This window comes from Mus musculus, chromosome 19, assembly GCF_000001635.26.
Source record: "Mus musculus strain C57BL/6J chromosome 19, GRCm38.p6 C57BL/6J".
Lineage (NCBI taxonomy): Eukaryota > Metazoa > Chordata > Mammalia > Rodentia > Muridae > Mus > Mus musculus.
In genome coordinates, this window is record NC_000085.6 from 12,106,744 (window position 1) to 12,123,939 (window position 17,196).

At 40.6% G+C, this 17,196-nt stretch overlaps 2 protein-coding genes across 3 annotated transcripts; both read right to left on the reverse strand.

Moving 5' to 3' along the window:
• Positions 1-1,856: 1,856 nt before the first annotated feature.
• Positions 1,857-9,085, reverse strand: Olfr1428 (olfactory receptor 1428). 2 transcript variants are annotated; one of them, XM_006527103.3, is made up of 3 exons: positions 9,019-9,085; positions 4,321-4,458; positions 1,857-2,825 (listed from the first exon to the last, which is right to left on the reverse strand). In XM_006527103.3, the coding sequence occupies exon 3, from the start codon at positions 2,799-2,801 to the stop codon at positions 1,857-1,859; it is 945 nt and encodes a 314-aa protein (XP_006527166.1). In that variant the 5' UTR covers positions 2,802-2,825; positions 4,321-4,458; positions 9,019-9,085. The 2 variants fall into 2 exon arrangements, with proteins under 2 accessions (XP_006527166.1, NP_666889.2); NM_146678.2 differs by lacking the exons at positions 4,321-4,458; positions 9,019-9,085 and having other exon boundaries at positions 1,857-2,801.
• A 3,892-nt stretch (positions 9,086-12,977) lies between these two features.
• Positions 12,978-13,931, reverse strand: Olfr76 (olfactory receptor 76). The gene has a single exon (NM_146682.1). The coding sequence runs from the start codon at positions 13,929-13,931 to the stop codon at positions 12,978-12,980; it is 954 nt and encodes a 317-aa protein (NP_666893.1).
• Positions 13,932-17,196: the final 3,265 nt, after the last annotated feature.

Below are 17,196 nucleotides of genomic sequence, written 5' to 3' on the forward strand. Positions count from 1 at the left end.
GGTATAGGGGTGAATTCCAAAACAAATTAAATAGTCATTTGTAAATGACCCTACATATATACTTCTTTTTATAGAATATCATTATTAAAATAGGCCTTGGTGATAGAAGATATTTCTTAGCTGTTTTTTTTTTTTTGTGTGTGTGTGTGCTAGTTTGTTTTGAATTGTGATGAACTGTCTTGGATAGTTTACTAATACTTAGACAAAATCCACCCTTTTATTTCAAAGTCCTGGAAGGGGCTGGCAAGATGGCTCACTCAGTAAGATGTTTGCCTCCCAAGTATGAGGAATTAAGTTTGATCTTCAGATTCCACTTGAAAAAGCTGGGAGAGGTGAGGGTGCAGGCTGAAATCTCTGTGCTGGGGAGGCAGAGACAAGAAGATCCCTGTAGCTTAGAAATCTAGTAGCCACTGATCCAGTTGAATAGGTGAGCTCCAGGCTAGTGAGAGGCACTATCTCAATGAATAGGGTGGATGGCTCCTGAGGATTGATCCCAGAGGTTGTTCTTTGACCTACACACACACACACACACACACACACACACACACACACACACACACACAGCTCTTTGGAAAAACAGAAACACAGATGAGAGAAAAAGGAAGTTGAGGTTGAGATGCAGTGACATTATAGATTTGTTACAGGTATGCCTACAAACTGCCTACAAACTGCCTGTGTAACTCCAAGATTATTTCAGTGGACAAATAAGTTGAATGGAATGAAGAATAGGAAATAGCTGGGTTAGATAGAAGTTTTTGTTTTCTCTCATTTTGTTTTTTGATACAAGGTTTCTCTGTGTAGTCCTGGAGATCCTGGAACTAGCTCTGTAGACCAGGCTGGCCTTGAACTGACAGCTTCATCTGCCTCTGCCTTCAGGATATTGGGAGTAAAGGCATGGGACCACCACTGCCAGGCTTTAGACATAGATTTTTTTTTTATATACACAGACACACACCAGATTTAACCCAATTTAAATCATTCCTTCTCTTTTCATTAATTGATGAAATAAATTTACAATACTGCACTCACAAAATCATTTTTAAAAGTTGATCAATATTCAGAGACTAAACCACCAACCAAGAGCATACATGGGCTGGTTTGGCACATATGTAGCAGAGGACTGCATTGTCTGGCCTTAGTGGAAGAGTATGTACCTAATCCTGTAAAAACCTGATACTCCAAGAAAGGGGAATGCTGACAGGCATGTGTGTGTGTGTGGGAGTAGGAGGACTAGGGGAATGAGGGGAACGGGTGGGTGGGTGGAGTAACATCCTCTCAGAGGCAAAGGGGAGGGGGATGGGGAGAACTCTGGCAGGGGCAACCTGGAAGGGGGGCAACATTTGGAATGTAAATAAATAAAATAATTTAAAAAATATAATTGACCAATGTGTACATGCATGTTTAGGAATGCAAGGAAAGCTAACAGGGAACATTGAATGCTTGATCCATATTGGCAGCCATCTGACTTTTATAACTGCCATCTTCATGACATTGACCATACTTCCTTCTCTGATAACTTTGTGGACAGTAGTGCTGTCCTGTATCAAAGGTGGTGAAGCAAGGGAAGGGTTGGCAGGAGAGCAACAGATGACAGTGTAGTAGTGCTTATGGGACTGATTTCAATTATTTTGCATGGACTTCCCCCCTGTACACAAGTCAGGTTGCGCAGATTGTCTAGACTCATCTCTTCATTTTATTTTCATATTCTCCCTAATGGATTTGTATGTTTGTATCATAGAAGGCATATGGTGACATCTATATCACAGAAGATATATAGAACCAGCTTTCTCTTATTCTTAGAGTAGCAGATGAAAAGAACTGAATTAGCCTTAGACTTCTGGACTCTACCAGATGGCTCACCCTAGCTTATTGCTCTCAGAAGGCCCTAGCCTCCTCTGCAGTCTCTTCATGGCTGACTTCATCTCTTGGTTCCTGAGAGTGTAGATCATGGGGTTTAACATGGGCGTGATGACAGTGTTATTGATAGATATGGCTGTGTCCATGGGCAGGGTGGTAAAGGGCCTGCAATAGATATAAACACAGGGCACAAAATGGAGAGTCACCACCATGATGTGAGAGGTGCAGGTGGAGAGAGCCTTGTTCCGTCCCTCCCCAGAATGGAATCTGAGCATAACCAGAATGATGGTGTAGGAGCCTAAGAGCAGGAAGAACCACAACAGGGTTACCAGGCCATTGTTGGAGATCATGAGAAGTTCGAGGGCAAAGGTATCAGTGCAGGCCAGCTTCACCACCTGGGGTACATCACAGTAAAAGGCATCCAAGGTGTTGGGGCCACAGAAGGGGAGTGGAAGCATTAGAATTATCTGAACAATTGAATGTAAACCACCACCCACCCAGGAGGCCACCACCAAGGCCAACCATACCTCTCTCCTCATAATGGTTACATAGTGCAGGGGTTTAGCAATTGCAAGGTACCTATCATAGGCCATCACAGAGAGGAAGAAAATATCTGCCCCACCAGCAAAGTGGAAGAAAAAGATCTGTGTTAAACAACCATTATAGGAGATGGCCTTCCTTTCTGATAAAAGATCCACCAGGAACTTGGGGACTGTGATAGATGAAAAGACAATATCCAGAATGGATTTGTTCCTCAAGAGGAAGTACATAGGAGTGTGGAGGCGAGACTCAGCAGTGATGGTAACCACAATGAGGGTGTTTCCCAGCACAGTTGTTACATACACAAGAAAGAAGACTGAGAACAAAAAGAACTCCAGTTCCCGGATGCGAGTAAGTGCCAGGAAGACGAATTCTTTCACATTGGTGTGGTTTATCTGGCTCATGGCTGGGATAGGCTTCTGTCACATCTACCTAGGGAGGAGATAGGTTAAGGTTTGGAGTATGGTAGCATGAGGCTGAAGTGCTATTTGTTATATACATCATTATGTTACAAGGTTTTCTAAAGTACTCAACTGCTCATGACTATGTAGGAAAACTGGACCCAAGTCTTCAATTTTTGGTTTAGAAATTCCTTATACAGATGGTCCCTGGTTTGCAGGGAGAACCATAATCGCCTCAGCCTGGATTCTGGGTAGGGAGAGAGTCACACAATGCAGTCATTTACCTATGATTTCTCCTCTGTCTTATAGGAATAGCTTCTTTACATAGAGGCTCTTCTGCATATTTCATCAAGGGCTTTCAGAACCCTGCAATTTCATCTTGATTTTCACCTTAAAGTCTATGTGGTCTGCAGACTGGCTATGAGTTTTTTGAAGCTTAGAGCAGTCCTTGGCTTGGTTACATTTACACAGTCGCAGTCAGTAAATGGCCAGCCGAGGACTCGAATTCAAATAATCCTCCTTGACCAGATTTTGGTTAGGTGTGGGAAGCCACATGTGCCGTTGCAGAGTGGCACTGACTACTGCTGGCCACCACGCATAAGATTGGACAAACAACCAATGTGTACATATGCAGTAAAGTTTTTTGCAAAAACACTGCCTGGCCCAGGCATGATAATGAGGTTCTGTAAGGTACTGAGAGTATAACCAATCAGATGTGAGACATGCAAATGAGGTATGATAATGAGGCTCTGTGAGGTACTGAGAGAGAGTAGCCAATCAGATGAGGAACATGCAAATGAGGCTTAGTGCATAACCAATCCGGGTATGAGACACGCCTCTCCTAGGCCTATAAAAGCAGCACCAGTTCTGGGCTCGAGGTCTCTTCGCCTCTACAATCAAGCTCTCCCAATAAACGTGTGCAGAAGGATCCTGTTGCAGCGTCGTTACTGCTGGCCAGTCCGGCGCGCGCAAGAGTTAGGCTTCTCTGAGCCTTCTCCCTGTGCTTTCTTCCGGAGCCCGGTTTCAACAAACACCCTGCTAAGTCTGTTTAGTGAGGACCCCCCCCCCCCTTCTTGGTGTCAAATTCTTCATCTCTCATCTCTAATACTAAAATCCTTGTTTCTGAGTGCTTGGTCTATTTGTAGCAAGAGTTCATTTTGGCCAGCTTAATGAGACTCATCCTGGTCTCATGCCCCCCTTTTAATTTTCTTTAATTTCCATTGATCCTCTCCCAACACCCATCTATCCATGCTGTATCTTGAGCTGAGCTCAAATTTTCTTCCTCACTGCTATTAATTCTCTACCCACTTAACAGTCTCCAGAGGTTTTGCGACCACAGCCCCACTCTGCTGGATTGATATCTGGGAATTATTTTGGATTATCCGAGTCTTGATGGGTAGATAAAGCATACGCTATTAGTTAAGTAGTCTGACTATTTAACTCTCATCTCCTGACTTACAGGAAAAAAAGAGTCAGGTTGTATAAATACTGTTCTTTAGCAAACTGGGAACCTTCATCTCACCGTGGACTCACAGTGTCCTTGGAAGACCGAGGACCAGCAGTGGATGCTCAGGGCTGTTTAGTGATCAGTAGATGGTCAGAAGAACTAATCGTTAGAGCTTCACCGAAGATCAGAGGTTGCTCGGTCCAGTGCTCCTCACTATAGGAGTAAAAAGAGAAAGTTCTTAGTTTGGCCATAATGAGACTACAAATTAGTAAAAGAGAAATTTAGCCAGATTATTGATATATATTCAAGAGACTTTTTACTATTTCTATATCATAGAAAAAATAGCTTTTGTTTCCAAATCAGAAACAAGCCAGTAGAGAATAAAATCATCTTCAATAAGACCATTTGCATTTAATAAGAAAATTGTATCTCAGAAAAATTTGAAATAATTCAAGCATCTCAGATGACCAAATTCCACTTCAGGAGTCAAGGTACACAGTTGGCATTTGAAGTAGTTGAATCAACTGTAAAAAAGAAAGACAGCATAATAAAGATGAGGATAAAGATAAAAATAAAACATTTTCCCTCAAAATAAAAGCATACTAGAAGATTCTATAGACAATCAATTGTTTTTCTGTTTAAAATCACCTTAGAATTGGGTGAATTTTAATGTCTTTGAGAAATTAGGATATACATAAAGTGAAATAGAAATCAGGGAGGCAGCTTAGATCCTTGATGTTCCTACTGCTAAAAATTTGTTTCTACAGAAAAGGAAATTGTTATTTTTAAATTTTAGGTTACGTACTTTTTAGCTAAAACACTTTTACAATCTTTCATTGATGTATGTTTAAGGTGCACAACTTGAAGGGATGCTTACTTCAGTGTGTCAGCATCTTCCCTGTGACTGATATTCTGAAGTGATTAATTTCCATCCTCACTATTAGCAACAGCATCCATCCTATCAGCAACAGCAGTGAGCCACACAGGTGATAACGTCCACTTGACTCGTTGCTTTTCTCAAAGGCACCTGCAAGGGAGAGCATCTACCGCAAGGGAGAGCATCTACCGCAAGGAAGAGCATCTACCGCAAGGGAGAGCATCTACCGCAAGGGAGAGCATCTACCGCACGACACTGCTGAACCTCCAGGGGAAGTGTTTATGTGTAGGAGGGAGAAAACTTGAATTCACCTTAGAAAATTTGGGATTCTATTACTAATCACGTATATCTCTTTTGCTTTTCAAAATATATGTGTGGCTTCATTACTTATCCTATTTAAAAAAATATGTGACCATGTCATACTTCTTTTTGTTTTCTTTTTTACATTTTATTTTATTACATGTATCTTGTTACTGTTGCCATACAATCTGCGAGGCCCTCTGAAGATTGGTGGACAACATACTGTTAAGATAGAGACTTTCACTGGTGCAGTGTAAATCAGACAAGATAGAACTTCCATTTGTTATGAAGGGCTGAGAGGATCAAGGCATTAGTCAGGTGAGAAAGCAGTCTTGGGAGATGGGAGCTGAGAAAGGGAGATGGGAAAGCCAGTGATGGATGACATTGGGAGTCAGGCTTTCTGAAAGCACAGCAGAAAGGTGGCTGAGGGGGCCAGAGAAGCCTCAAGCTCCTCCCTTAAGCTGGCCAGTGGGCTCTAATTAATATTTTCAAATAATGCAGTGTGGAACAATTGGTAAATGATATTTTTGCATACATCTATAATTTCCTTAAGACAAATTCCCAGCGATAGGGTTACAAAATTACATGATGTATTAATCTTCTAGTTTTGACTGAGCCTCATTCTAAATGTGTTTGAATGTTTGACTTCTTTTTACATAGGGACACTAAAAACTGAAATAGGTTACAAACACATATTTTTCTCCACAGAAAAAGAAAACCACAGATATCAAATAAAGCAGTGAAAACATTAGCATAACGTTGGAGTGAAGGTTTTGAACAGAATTTTTGGAGGGGTTGGTGTGATGGCTCAGTGGTTAGAAGCACTGGCTGCCTTTTTAGAGAACCTGGATTTGATTCCCAGAACCCACATGGTGGCTTCCAAGCATTGTTAATTCAATTGTCAGAGAACTGAATGCCTCCACAGGCACCAGGAGCACCAAGGCACACAAGTCACGCATAGACATACACGCAGTCAAAACACTAATACGCATAACATAAATAAATAACTAAATGATAAAAATGTTTTGAGGTACATGAAAATTACATTAAAAATTAGATTTGATTAAGTGACAATATGTAATAACTATGGTTTTAAAAGTATTATAGAAAAATAAAAGTATTATAATATTAATAATTAAATATAAATGAAAAATGGGAAACTATTTGCAGTCTCTTCACCCCACCCCCAAATTAATCTTTGTTGTTGTTGTTGTTTGTGAGACAAGTTCTCTCTTATGTATCCTTTGCTGGCCTGAAACTCACTATGTAGACAAGTTGGCCTCAAACTTTTAAAGATCTGGCTGCTCTGCCTCCTAAGTGCTGAGATTAAAGATGCCTACCACCATACCTGGTCTATTCCTGATGTCTCTGATGAAAGACTCTTATAAATCAATGTGACACAGATATAAGCTTTAAAAAATGGGTCATAAGTCATACAGAGGATCAGTCCACATATGAAAAGATGGTTAATCATATTACTAATGAAAGAAATGCAAATTAAAATTACAGTCAGATATCATTTTTTATTTAGAATATTGGCCAATGTTGAAAAGTCCTGTTATTTAGATGTGGATGTGAGGAAAGAAATACCTTCAAAGATGGTCAATAACGGGGACAAGACTTGGAGGCATGCCATCTTGGAAAGTATGTAAATGTTAGTAATATAAAATTCTGCTTTGGGAATCAGGTTAAAGAATGAATAAACCAAATACTTAGTGTCATAAGGTCCGTGGAGGCTCATCACAGGGCAGTACACAGTCAAAGAAAGAAGAATTTAGGCTAATGTTTTGATGTAAAAATTGGCTCAATAAGTGCTATATCATGTACAGTTTAAAATGTGCAAACTTTCCTGCTGACAGTGCAGAATTGTGACAAGAGCCCCTGTTAGTGATGTGTTAAAACAATCAATACATTAGCTGTATAATTTTTAGGGAAAAAAATCCCTACATGCCTAAACATCTGAGAGGATGAAGACCTCCATGGCTGTGGCCATTATCTAGGAGTAACTTTATTTAGACAATTCTGAGAAATTAATGAACTAATTCAGTGATTAACTTTTTCCTTTTTTTGGGGATAGGGTCTTGTGAGGTTGCTCAGGCTGTTGCTGACCTGACCTTCTGTCTTAGCCGCCAAAGTAATGTGTGTGCCCTACCACACCTGATTCAAGCAACTTTACTTTAAATGTATATTGTCTTCTGTCTTGTTAAAAACATCTAGCTAAAAATTAAAATAGCTTCTGATTTTAAAATAAGTAACTCACACCATTTGAAATGTAATACTTTCTCTAATGAGTTGAACTCTGATATTGTATATGTTCCTTTCCCTTTCTGCAAAGTTGTAAGAAATACAACTTACTGAAGAAAGGCCTGGGGTGGGGGAGTTGGCTCTAGTTTTTCTTTTCATTTCTTATGGCTCTTAGAGGCACTGGCTCAGTGAAGAGCCTGGGACTCGTCCATTCGGTTTTCTCAGAACTTCGATCAAAGCTATTGACAGTTTGCATCTCTTTGAAGTACTAGCATTTTATCTGTGCTTTGTAGCCATTCACTTCAGAAATTTCTAGACTCAGGCTCAAGAACAGGTCATAATTAAGTGATAGGAATTTTACACGATCCCTTCATGGTTGCATGATCAGCCCTAGTGGCAGCTTGCTTAAAAGACACAAGTATTGCAGCTAGGTTTAAGTAGTTTCCATCTTGACTCTCTAATCCTGAGCAACTTGGCTATTTAGAAGTTTGGAATACTATTCCATGAAATGAGAAGCCTGTTTTCTTCACAGAGGGCTTTGCTTAAGGCAGTCCAGCATCTTCTATATGTATTTTTGCTTTCCCTTAAAATGCAAAATTCCTGGAGTCAAGACTTTATTTCATCTCTATTGAAACAGTAGCATCTTCCTACATACACCAGTTATTCAATAATTCTTTTGGAACAGATGTATGAACTAATGGATGAGAGTGTGTAATGTGCAGTAGGTCTCCAATAAGTGACAATTCTCCTTTTTCTCCATTTAAGACCTTATTCTACATCTCCTTTTCATTTGCATTACTGTGAGAGTCCCTGAGCTGTCTTTCTGCCTGTGAGTGTAAACTATGACTTCAAAGTGTTATACAAATGTAGGTCACCAATGTCTTTACAACATTGGCATCTCTATGACTCAAGTTTCTCTTCCCACTTGCAGCTAGCATTTAATCTTTTTTAGAAGGGAACCATAGGGGTTAATATCTGTGATGTCATAGTTTACACTCACAGGCATAAAGAAAATAACCTTTTAATTTAAATGTGTTTTCAGAAGTACAGTGTTTTATGCTATAAATCTCATCTTTAACTTACATATATATATCTTAGTTTTTGAGACAAGATCTCACTATGTAGCTCTGGCTGTCACAAATCTCTCTATGTAGGCAAGACTGGCCTCCCCAGTGAATCATAGATCATAGAATCATAGATGTGTGCTACCACATGGAGCTAAGAGTTTCTAACTTTTAATTCAAAATGAGATATATTTAAATTACTAATGGGTATTTTACTTTTCAAAGACTAAAGTTTGAACACTACATAAATCTTAAATTTTATTAGGTCTTCAGGTTGCTCTCACCTACCTTTGACAAGCATGCCAGTTTATCCATTGTCAAGGCTTTGCTCTTCTTCACCTGAACACATGCACAGCCTATAGTGTTCTTCAAACACCAAATTAGACGTCTAATATAATAGTCAGCATAGGGATTTGTATCAGATATTTGTAGCACATGTAATTTTCAATGGTGAAGGCAAGCACTTGCAGATGCAATGGGAGTTATTAAAAGTGTTACTAAGCAACACACATGTGTGTGTTTTCTCCCTCTGTCTCTTTGTCCCCAACCTGCCTCCACAATGAGAAGACAGTGAGGATGTGATGTAAGTATATTCAAGAAAACCTGAAAAATCCCCACAAGCCACTTCTCTTGGCTAGATCAGCATCAAGCTTTGTGTAAAGTCATTCACACCCATTTGTAGACATTTCATCAACAATATGCCACATCCATATGACAGCTATCATACTGCCATATGATACTTGATCATATCATTGATTTTCTTTAAAAGGTCAGTGATAATGATCAATCACAATATGTATTTGGCACCTTCTGGGTATCAGATAAACAGAGTGACCTCTACATTCATGGGGTTCATTGTCTGGGGAAAATCAGATACAGATTACATCACATGTGGTTCTAACTGGTAGATCAAAGGATAGAGAAAAATGGCACAGAGATTTGTAGTCTTAGATTTTTTCAAAACCTACTTTATTTAGGGTTCTTAAACATTTCAAACTTCAAACTCCCTTCTAACCTACCAACCAGAGGTAGGAGAAAAAGAAGGTTAAGAGGAAAAGGGTATTGTGGACCTGTTTAGAAGTAGTTCCTTGGGGTGATTCCACTCTTTGCTGTTAGGATACCAGTGGTCCAGTTCAATGGCAAACACCAAACACAAATCAGCAGTGGTGGCATGATCCAAGAGAAACAGCAAGATTCTGCTGAATCAGCATGAGTCATTGGACGAAGACTCAGCCGGAATACCATGAGAAGTCCTTTGGCATCTTTCCTCTAAGAAGTGAAGACCAGCAAAGACCAGCATGTGCGTGTACATGTGTGTGTGTGTGTGTGTGTGTGTATGTGAGATGTTTGATATCAAAAATTTATGATAGCTATTAAATTCTTTTCTAAAACATTTAATTATCTTGGTTTCTCAACACTCCTGAAGAATCCAGATATTGGTTAGGAATATCATTACAGAGCCTTAAGCTAAGATATGAGGATTCCTGGCAATCTGATTGCCCTTTGTGTGTCCCTTCTGGCCTGGAGACCCTTGGAGTCATGAATGATGCTGTAGTTCAGGATTTGGTGATTGATGGTGGAAAAAGCCTAGATAGCTCAGCATGTGTAGAACTCTATCCCCATCTCTCCTAGTAGGTCAGGGAGTGACTACACTGAAAAGCTATATGGATATGAAAGCTGCTCTATATTGCCCCAAGATGATGGAAAATATGCAGTACCCCTCATGTAGCTGTATGTATACACCAGGTAGGGGAGGAAAAGAGACTTTGGAGAGATCAGAATAGGTATGGTTATGGTGATTGAGGCAGACATTAAGCTGTAGTGGACTTCATTCTCAGTGTCAGACTGCTGAAGGAATAACATGGTGAAAATCTAGGCAATTCTGACTCACCAGGTGACAGACTTGGAGAGAGATGACTAACAGTAGAAAACTATTGGAGCATCAGGCTCAGGTTTGTCAGGTTCTTGTACAGCTGAGGTGGTGAGAAGCCATAGCAAAGGAAAGTGCCCCTAAGTATTTGCTTAGAGAATGGCTCAGTAGTCAGAAAGGGGATTTAACAAGAAGACCCTGTTTAATGGAATAGATGTTTTGTTCTTATAATTTATTTAACCTATGCATGACAGATCTCTTCAAAATCTGCCATTTGGCAGTAGGAATTTCCAGAAAAATCTGTTCGTGTACCTGAGTTCTGCTTTAATTTCTGGTGTGATGCTGAGAGCATTCAGTTTCTTGCTGAAATCTTGTTTCTTCATTTTGTACCCTATATACAGTGTGATACAACCAAATCATTCTAACAAATGTTTGATTAAATAACTTTTGTGTTTGGTGTATACTACCTAATAACAAATAGTTGTCACAATTATTATAAAAATATGTTATTATACTTTTTTGATATAGCATCTCAGTATGTAGCCCTGTACTCCTATGTAGATTAGGCTAGCGCCAACTCACAAAGGTCTGTCTGCTTCTGCTTCTTGAGAAGCAGAAGATTAAATGAGGGATTAAATGAGTGGGTTACCATGATGAAAGTTGTTTTTATAAAGAAATTCCTTGCACCCCTGTCTTTGATTGTTGAATGCAACAAGCAAGTGAGCATGAAGGAGAGACACATCTGATGGGAAGGGCCTCATTTTCTTTTTCTTATTTTATTTTGCTTTTACTCTGATATAATACATCCCTACTGCAGGTTCCCCTCCTTCCATTCCTCTCAACACCTTCCCCTCTAACCTCCACATCCACTCCTTTCCCATTTCCCTTTAGGAACAAGCAGGCCTTCCAGGGATATTAGCTCAAAACAGCATAACAATATACAATAGGACTAGGCACAAATCCTTATACCGAGGCTGGATGAGGCAGCCCGAGTCAGAGACTGCCCCAAATCCCACTGTTAGGAGTCCCATAAGAGCACCAAGATAAACAACCATAATATACACAGAGTGCCTAGCTTAGACCCATGCAGGCTCTGTGAGCTCCTATGATTCTGTGGGCTATGTTCTCCTTGTATTCTCAACCCCTCTGGCTCCTACAATCCTTTCTTGCTTTCTTCAGAGAAGTTCCCCAAGCTTCACCTAATGTTTATCTATGAGTCTGTGCATCTGCTCCCATCCAGCAACTGCTGGATGAAGCTTCTCTGATGATAGTAGGGTTAGGCATTGATCTATGAGTATAGCAAAATAATATTAAGAATTATTTCACTGATTTTTGGGGGGTTAGTTTTGTTTGGTTCTATCTTTGGACGCTGGGCTATCCAGCATTTCCTGGCTATTAAAGCAGTGCCTAGCATGGGCTACTCTCTGGTGTAGGCCCCTAGTTAGATCAGTCATTGCTTAGCCACTCTTGAAAGTTCTGCACCACCATTGCCCCAGCACATCTTGCAGGCGGGACAGACTGTAGATACAAGGTTTTATGGCTGGGTTGGTGTCTCAGTTCCACCACTGTAAGCCTTTCCTGCTTGCAGAAGATGGCTGGTTCAGACTCTGTATCCCACAAGATGGCTGGTTCAGACTGTATCCCACATTACTAAGAGTCTTCTCTAGGGTCACCCTTGTAGATTCCAGGGAAGTTTCACTGTACTAGCTTTTCACATTACTATCCTATGCCCCCCAGTTCCAGTCATATCTCCCTACACTCTCTTAGGGATTAATTTAATAATTCCCTTTAAAATATGAACACATAATGCCTTTCTTGTTTTTAATTGGATATTTTCTTTATTTACATTTCAAATGTTTTCCCTTTTCCAGGTCTCCCTTTAGAAACCACCTATCCCATCCCCTCTTGCTTCTATGAGGGTACTCCCCACCCACCCATTTCTGTCTTCTCTCCCTGGCATTTTCCTACACTGGGGCATCGAACACCCTCAGGCTCAAGGGCCTCTCTTCCCACTGATGTCCTCCTCTGCCACTTATGTAGCCGGAGCCATGGGTCCCTCCACGTGTATTCTTTGGTTGGTGTCCAATCCCTGGGAGCTTCAGGAGGTCTTTCTGGTTGACACTGTTGCTCCCTCCATGGGGATGCAAACCTCCTCAGCTCCTTCAGTCCCTTCTCCAACTTCTCCACTGGGGACGCCGTGTTCAGTCCAATGGTTGGCTGCAAGCATCCATCTCTGTATTTGTCAGGCTCTGGCAGAGTCTCTCAGGAGACAGCCATATCAGGCTTCTGTCATAATGCCTTCTTTGCCCAAGGCAGAAGCCGACGTGATGTCGAGGGTCGTGTGTGCCTCCAGTACAGTAGAGGAGTATGCTTTCACTCACAAGTTAGGAAACACTTTCTTTCTCTCCATCACTTTCCACAGGGCATCTTTGATTTCTTTGTTCCTCAAACTATAAATGAGAGGGTTCAGCATGGGAATCACCAGCGAATAGAAGACAGACACTACCTTGTCTCTGCTAAATGAGTAGCTGGAGCTGGGCCGCAGGTACATGAAAAGTGCCGTCCCAAACAGCATGGTCACTGCCATGAGGTGCGAGGCACATGTGTTGAAGGCTTTCCACCGGCCTCTCACAGAGTGGATCTTCAAGACAGCAGACACTATGTAACTGTAGGAGATCAGCAGGATGAGAAATGACGTCCCACCTACTGTGATCACTATGAGGAAATTCACCACTTGGCTGAGGAACGTGTTAGAGCAAGAAAGTGCCAGGATTGGTGGGAGGTCACAGAAGAAGTGGTTGATGACATTTGGCCCGCAAAAGTGGAGCTGAAATATGGAACTGGCCTGAATAAAAGAACTCAGGAAGCCACCAAGATATGCCCCAGCCACCATGCGCATGCAGAGACCCTGGGGCATGATGGTGGTGTAGAGCAGGGGGTTAGAGATGGCTGCATATCTATCATATGCCATTGCTGTCAGCAGGAAGCACTCAGTTAGGCCCAAACCCACAAAGAAGAAGAACTGAGCACCACATCCCAGGAATGAGATAGTCTTTTGCTCTCGAAAGAAATCAGAGAGCATCTTGGGAGCTACAGAGGATGAGTAGCAAATGTCAACGAAGGACAAATTGCTGAGGAAGAAGTACATGGGTGTGTGTAAATGGATGTCACCTCTGATCAGAAAGATGAGGGCCAGGTTCCAGGTCAAGGTCACAAGATAGATGCTCAAGAAAGTCAGAAAGAGGAAGATTCGGAGTTCTGGGTGGTCTGAGAATCCCAAGAAGATGAACATGGTTACTGATGAGCTGTTCCATGTGTTGGTTAGAGCCATGTTTCACACAGACCACAAGGACAAGGAGAAAACCTGGGTTAATAATAATCATCCACATTATGGATGCTATGGACAAGTAGTTACACATGCATGAACAGCTGCACATCACAGAGGGCTGAAAACAAAGGGGCCTGGGACTCAGTCAGTCAAGTGCTTGTAAGCATGAGGGTCTGAGTTAGATTTGAAGAACTAATGTTAAAAGTCAGTTCAGGGGATTGGATAGCCATCCTAAGCTACTTGGAAAATTCCAAGCCATTAGTTGACCTATCTCAGAAATCAAGGTAGATGGTGTCTGATAAATGACAATGAAGACATTTCTCTACATGCATGTGCGCCTGCACACACATGAATATGCACATACACAAATATATGTAAAGACACACCTTCCCTTCAATTGCATCATCGTCCTAATGTTTGGGCACTAAACTATAGCTGAGATAAATGTTACATATGGCGTGAGACTCCGAGGAATCAATTCATGTCTGCACCATTTACTCACGTATCACTCTGCTAAGCTATCTAATATCTCTTGTTTCAAGTTCTCTATCTTTAAATTATGTTGCAGTAGGTAGTTTTTGAATTTGCTTTAAAAAAAATAAGGTGCCATGTATAAAATTCCAACACATAATAAGTGGTCAGCCAGTTATTAAGATGTGCGTTCCAGATGAGTCACTGTGTCCTTGTCCTAGGGCTCTGTGGGAGGTGACACAGAATGGTATAGTTTTCATATCATTTTTCCATACCCAAATTTATGTTGAAGTTTGGTTGCTAAGGCATCAAATATTGGGAAATGGAACTTTGATAAAGCATCGGTGTCTTTCTTCTGGGACTGAATTAGTTCTGACAGGAATGGATTAGTTTATGTGAAAGTAGGCTTATAAGAAGTTGGTTTCTTTGTTTTTCTCTTCACATACCATCTGTCTACCTTTACACTTTCTCCTCTGTGATGTGATGTAGCATAAAGCCTTCACAAGATGTGGCTGACTACCCATGGACCTCTAGAGCTATAAGATAAGTAAATATCTTCTCTGGATGTTATTCAGTCTCAGATAGTTTGTCATAGCAACAACAACAAAATATAGAGACCAAAGTCATGCAGTACAGGTATAGTGAACACCACACTAATCTTACACAGTTGAAGAAGGAGACTCTGAGAAGCTCAGAGACCTCACTAGGTTCACTTCTGCCAGAACTTCAACTTTGTAAATAGAATTAACCTTTTAGAGCACAGTAAAACCAAGCACCTAACACAGAACATTGTGCATAGAACACACCCAGTAGAGTCCTTTTCTAACTTAAGTCTAGTAAACATTTAAGAAAGGTTTATGATTTATAACCAAAATAGCCTGGTTTGAACTTAGCATGCAAAGCTATTTTGGAGGGAAGCACAAAGACTGAAACTGACCTCAGACACACTGCAGAGTTGGTAGCACTCTGATTTTTCCAAATTTGAGTTCTGTCCTTCATTCACTCCTGTGACTCATGCTTCTCCCATGCAGGTACCTGGAGCCCTCAAAGCCTTGCTGTTCCAGCTTTTGCTTTCATCCAGTGTGCAAGTGATCAATGAAGCTCAAAGAGTCCTATTGAATATAAAGGGATTGTTCAAAAGAAGCCAAGACTTTAACCCAGCAATGCAGATTGAAATAGTAAAGTTTAATCATTGGAAAAAAAAAAAGAAAAAAAAGAAAAAAAAAGAAAAGAGAGACGTATAGGAGTGAGTTTATGTGTGGGATTAGAGGGTCTACAGTGTTTGGAGAATCTGCTGTGTCAGGAAGTTATCTGTAGAGGTGAATACCTGGTATTATGTTTTCCCAAACCTGTACCATGTCCACTGCCAAACATGAACTCGGTGCATTAGTAAATTGCATGTTGGATACCATTGCTATGACAATGGAAGCTCATCAATTATAACATTGGGTGGATGGTTTTGGTCCTAGGAGAAGATGCAGAGGTCATGTGGAAACCTCTGTATTATCAGTTCATAGCTGCTGCCAACATAATACTGCTCCAAGAAATAAAGCAAGTTCCTTAAAAAAAGGAACAAAACAAAACAAAACAAAACAAACTCCAAAACCATATTTGGTTGAATCCGAGGAAGGGTAGATAAAAATGAATGATGCAAAGAACAAAGCTGTAAGTCAAACAGAGGGTGCTATCTGGGCTTGTAGGTCTCTAGGGTTCTCTGTAAGTAAGATTAATGTAGTTATGAAGACAGAGTGATCCATGAGCAACTGCACTCACCCTCTCTCTCCTGTTCTGTCTTTTGCTGATCTCAGTCTTGAGTTATTCTTCTTTTGAATGAGTTTAACCAGACTCCAGTGGCTGCATCCAGTCTCCAACATGCTGATGAGTTTTGACAAGGAATTGAGGCTGGCATTCAAGGACTGAAATATCTGCTTGGTGCACAGAAAGAGTGCAGATAGAGAAATGGAGGAAAAGATATGGGAAGGATGGGAAGAGCATGAGATTGTTAAGAGGTTCCACTGGAATAAGCCGATACATACATTTATGGTCAGTTTTGGAAGTATTTGAAAACTGGTATTTGGGGTGAACATGGGAAGGGTTTGTTTCTTTTCTCCTTGGAGAAGTTTCATTATGTTTCCCCCAGAGGGTTTTTATGTAAGAGAAAGGAATTCAGTCGAAGGCTTTGTAGTTAATTGCTCTCTGGGGTTGTGTAGAGTAAAATTCACATAAGTGCACCAAAGACAACGATTATTAAATGTCATCTCTACAGCCAGGTCCTCACCCTAAAGGGCAATCATCAAATCTTCTGGTAATGGATGAAGCAGCTTTGGGTTGCAGCAGAACACAATAATAGCATATACAGCTGGCCTAAGAAAACAAGAACACATATTTACCAACCCCATTTTACTCTGCAGTGGAACCTGGGGAGCTAGACCATGTACTAAGCTTTGTACTTCTTGATTTTGTCACTTCACAAATCCACCCTAAAAGCCCCCTGCAAAGTTCAGAGGAGGAAACAAATTCAAAATGGTTAAAAAGCTTCTTCTAAAACATTATAAGTAAATCTTTGATCTCATTTATCTTTAGATCATTTTGTTTGCTCAGAATCTCAGCATAATAATTAGTTAAGAATAAGTGTGCAGCCCTTTTAAGCTCTCTGCTTAGGAATTTCTTCTGTTGGAATGCTTACACATCCATTTTCACTGTGGTTCAACAAACAAAAGCTTGGAAATTGAGCATACCAAGGTGCTCATCAATTGATAAATGGATAAAGAAAACATGATACATTTTCTCATGGAGT

Bases quoted from the DNA above. Each gene is read 5' to 3' on its own strand.
- Olfr1428 (XM_006527103.3), bottom strand. From the start codon at position 2,801: ATGAGCCAGATAAACCACACCAATGTGAAAGAATTCGTCTTCCTGGCA.
- Olfr76 (NM_146682.1), bottom strand. From the start codon at position 13,931: ATGGCTCTAACCAACACATGGAACAGCTCATCAGTAACCATGTTCATC.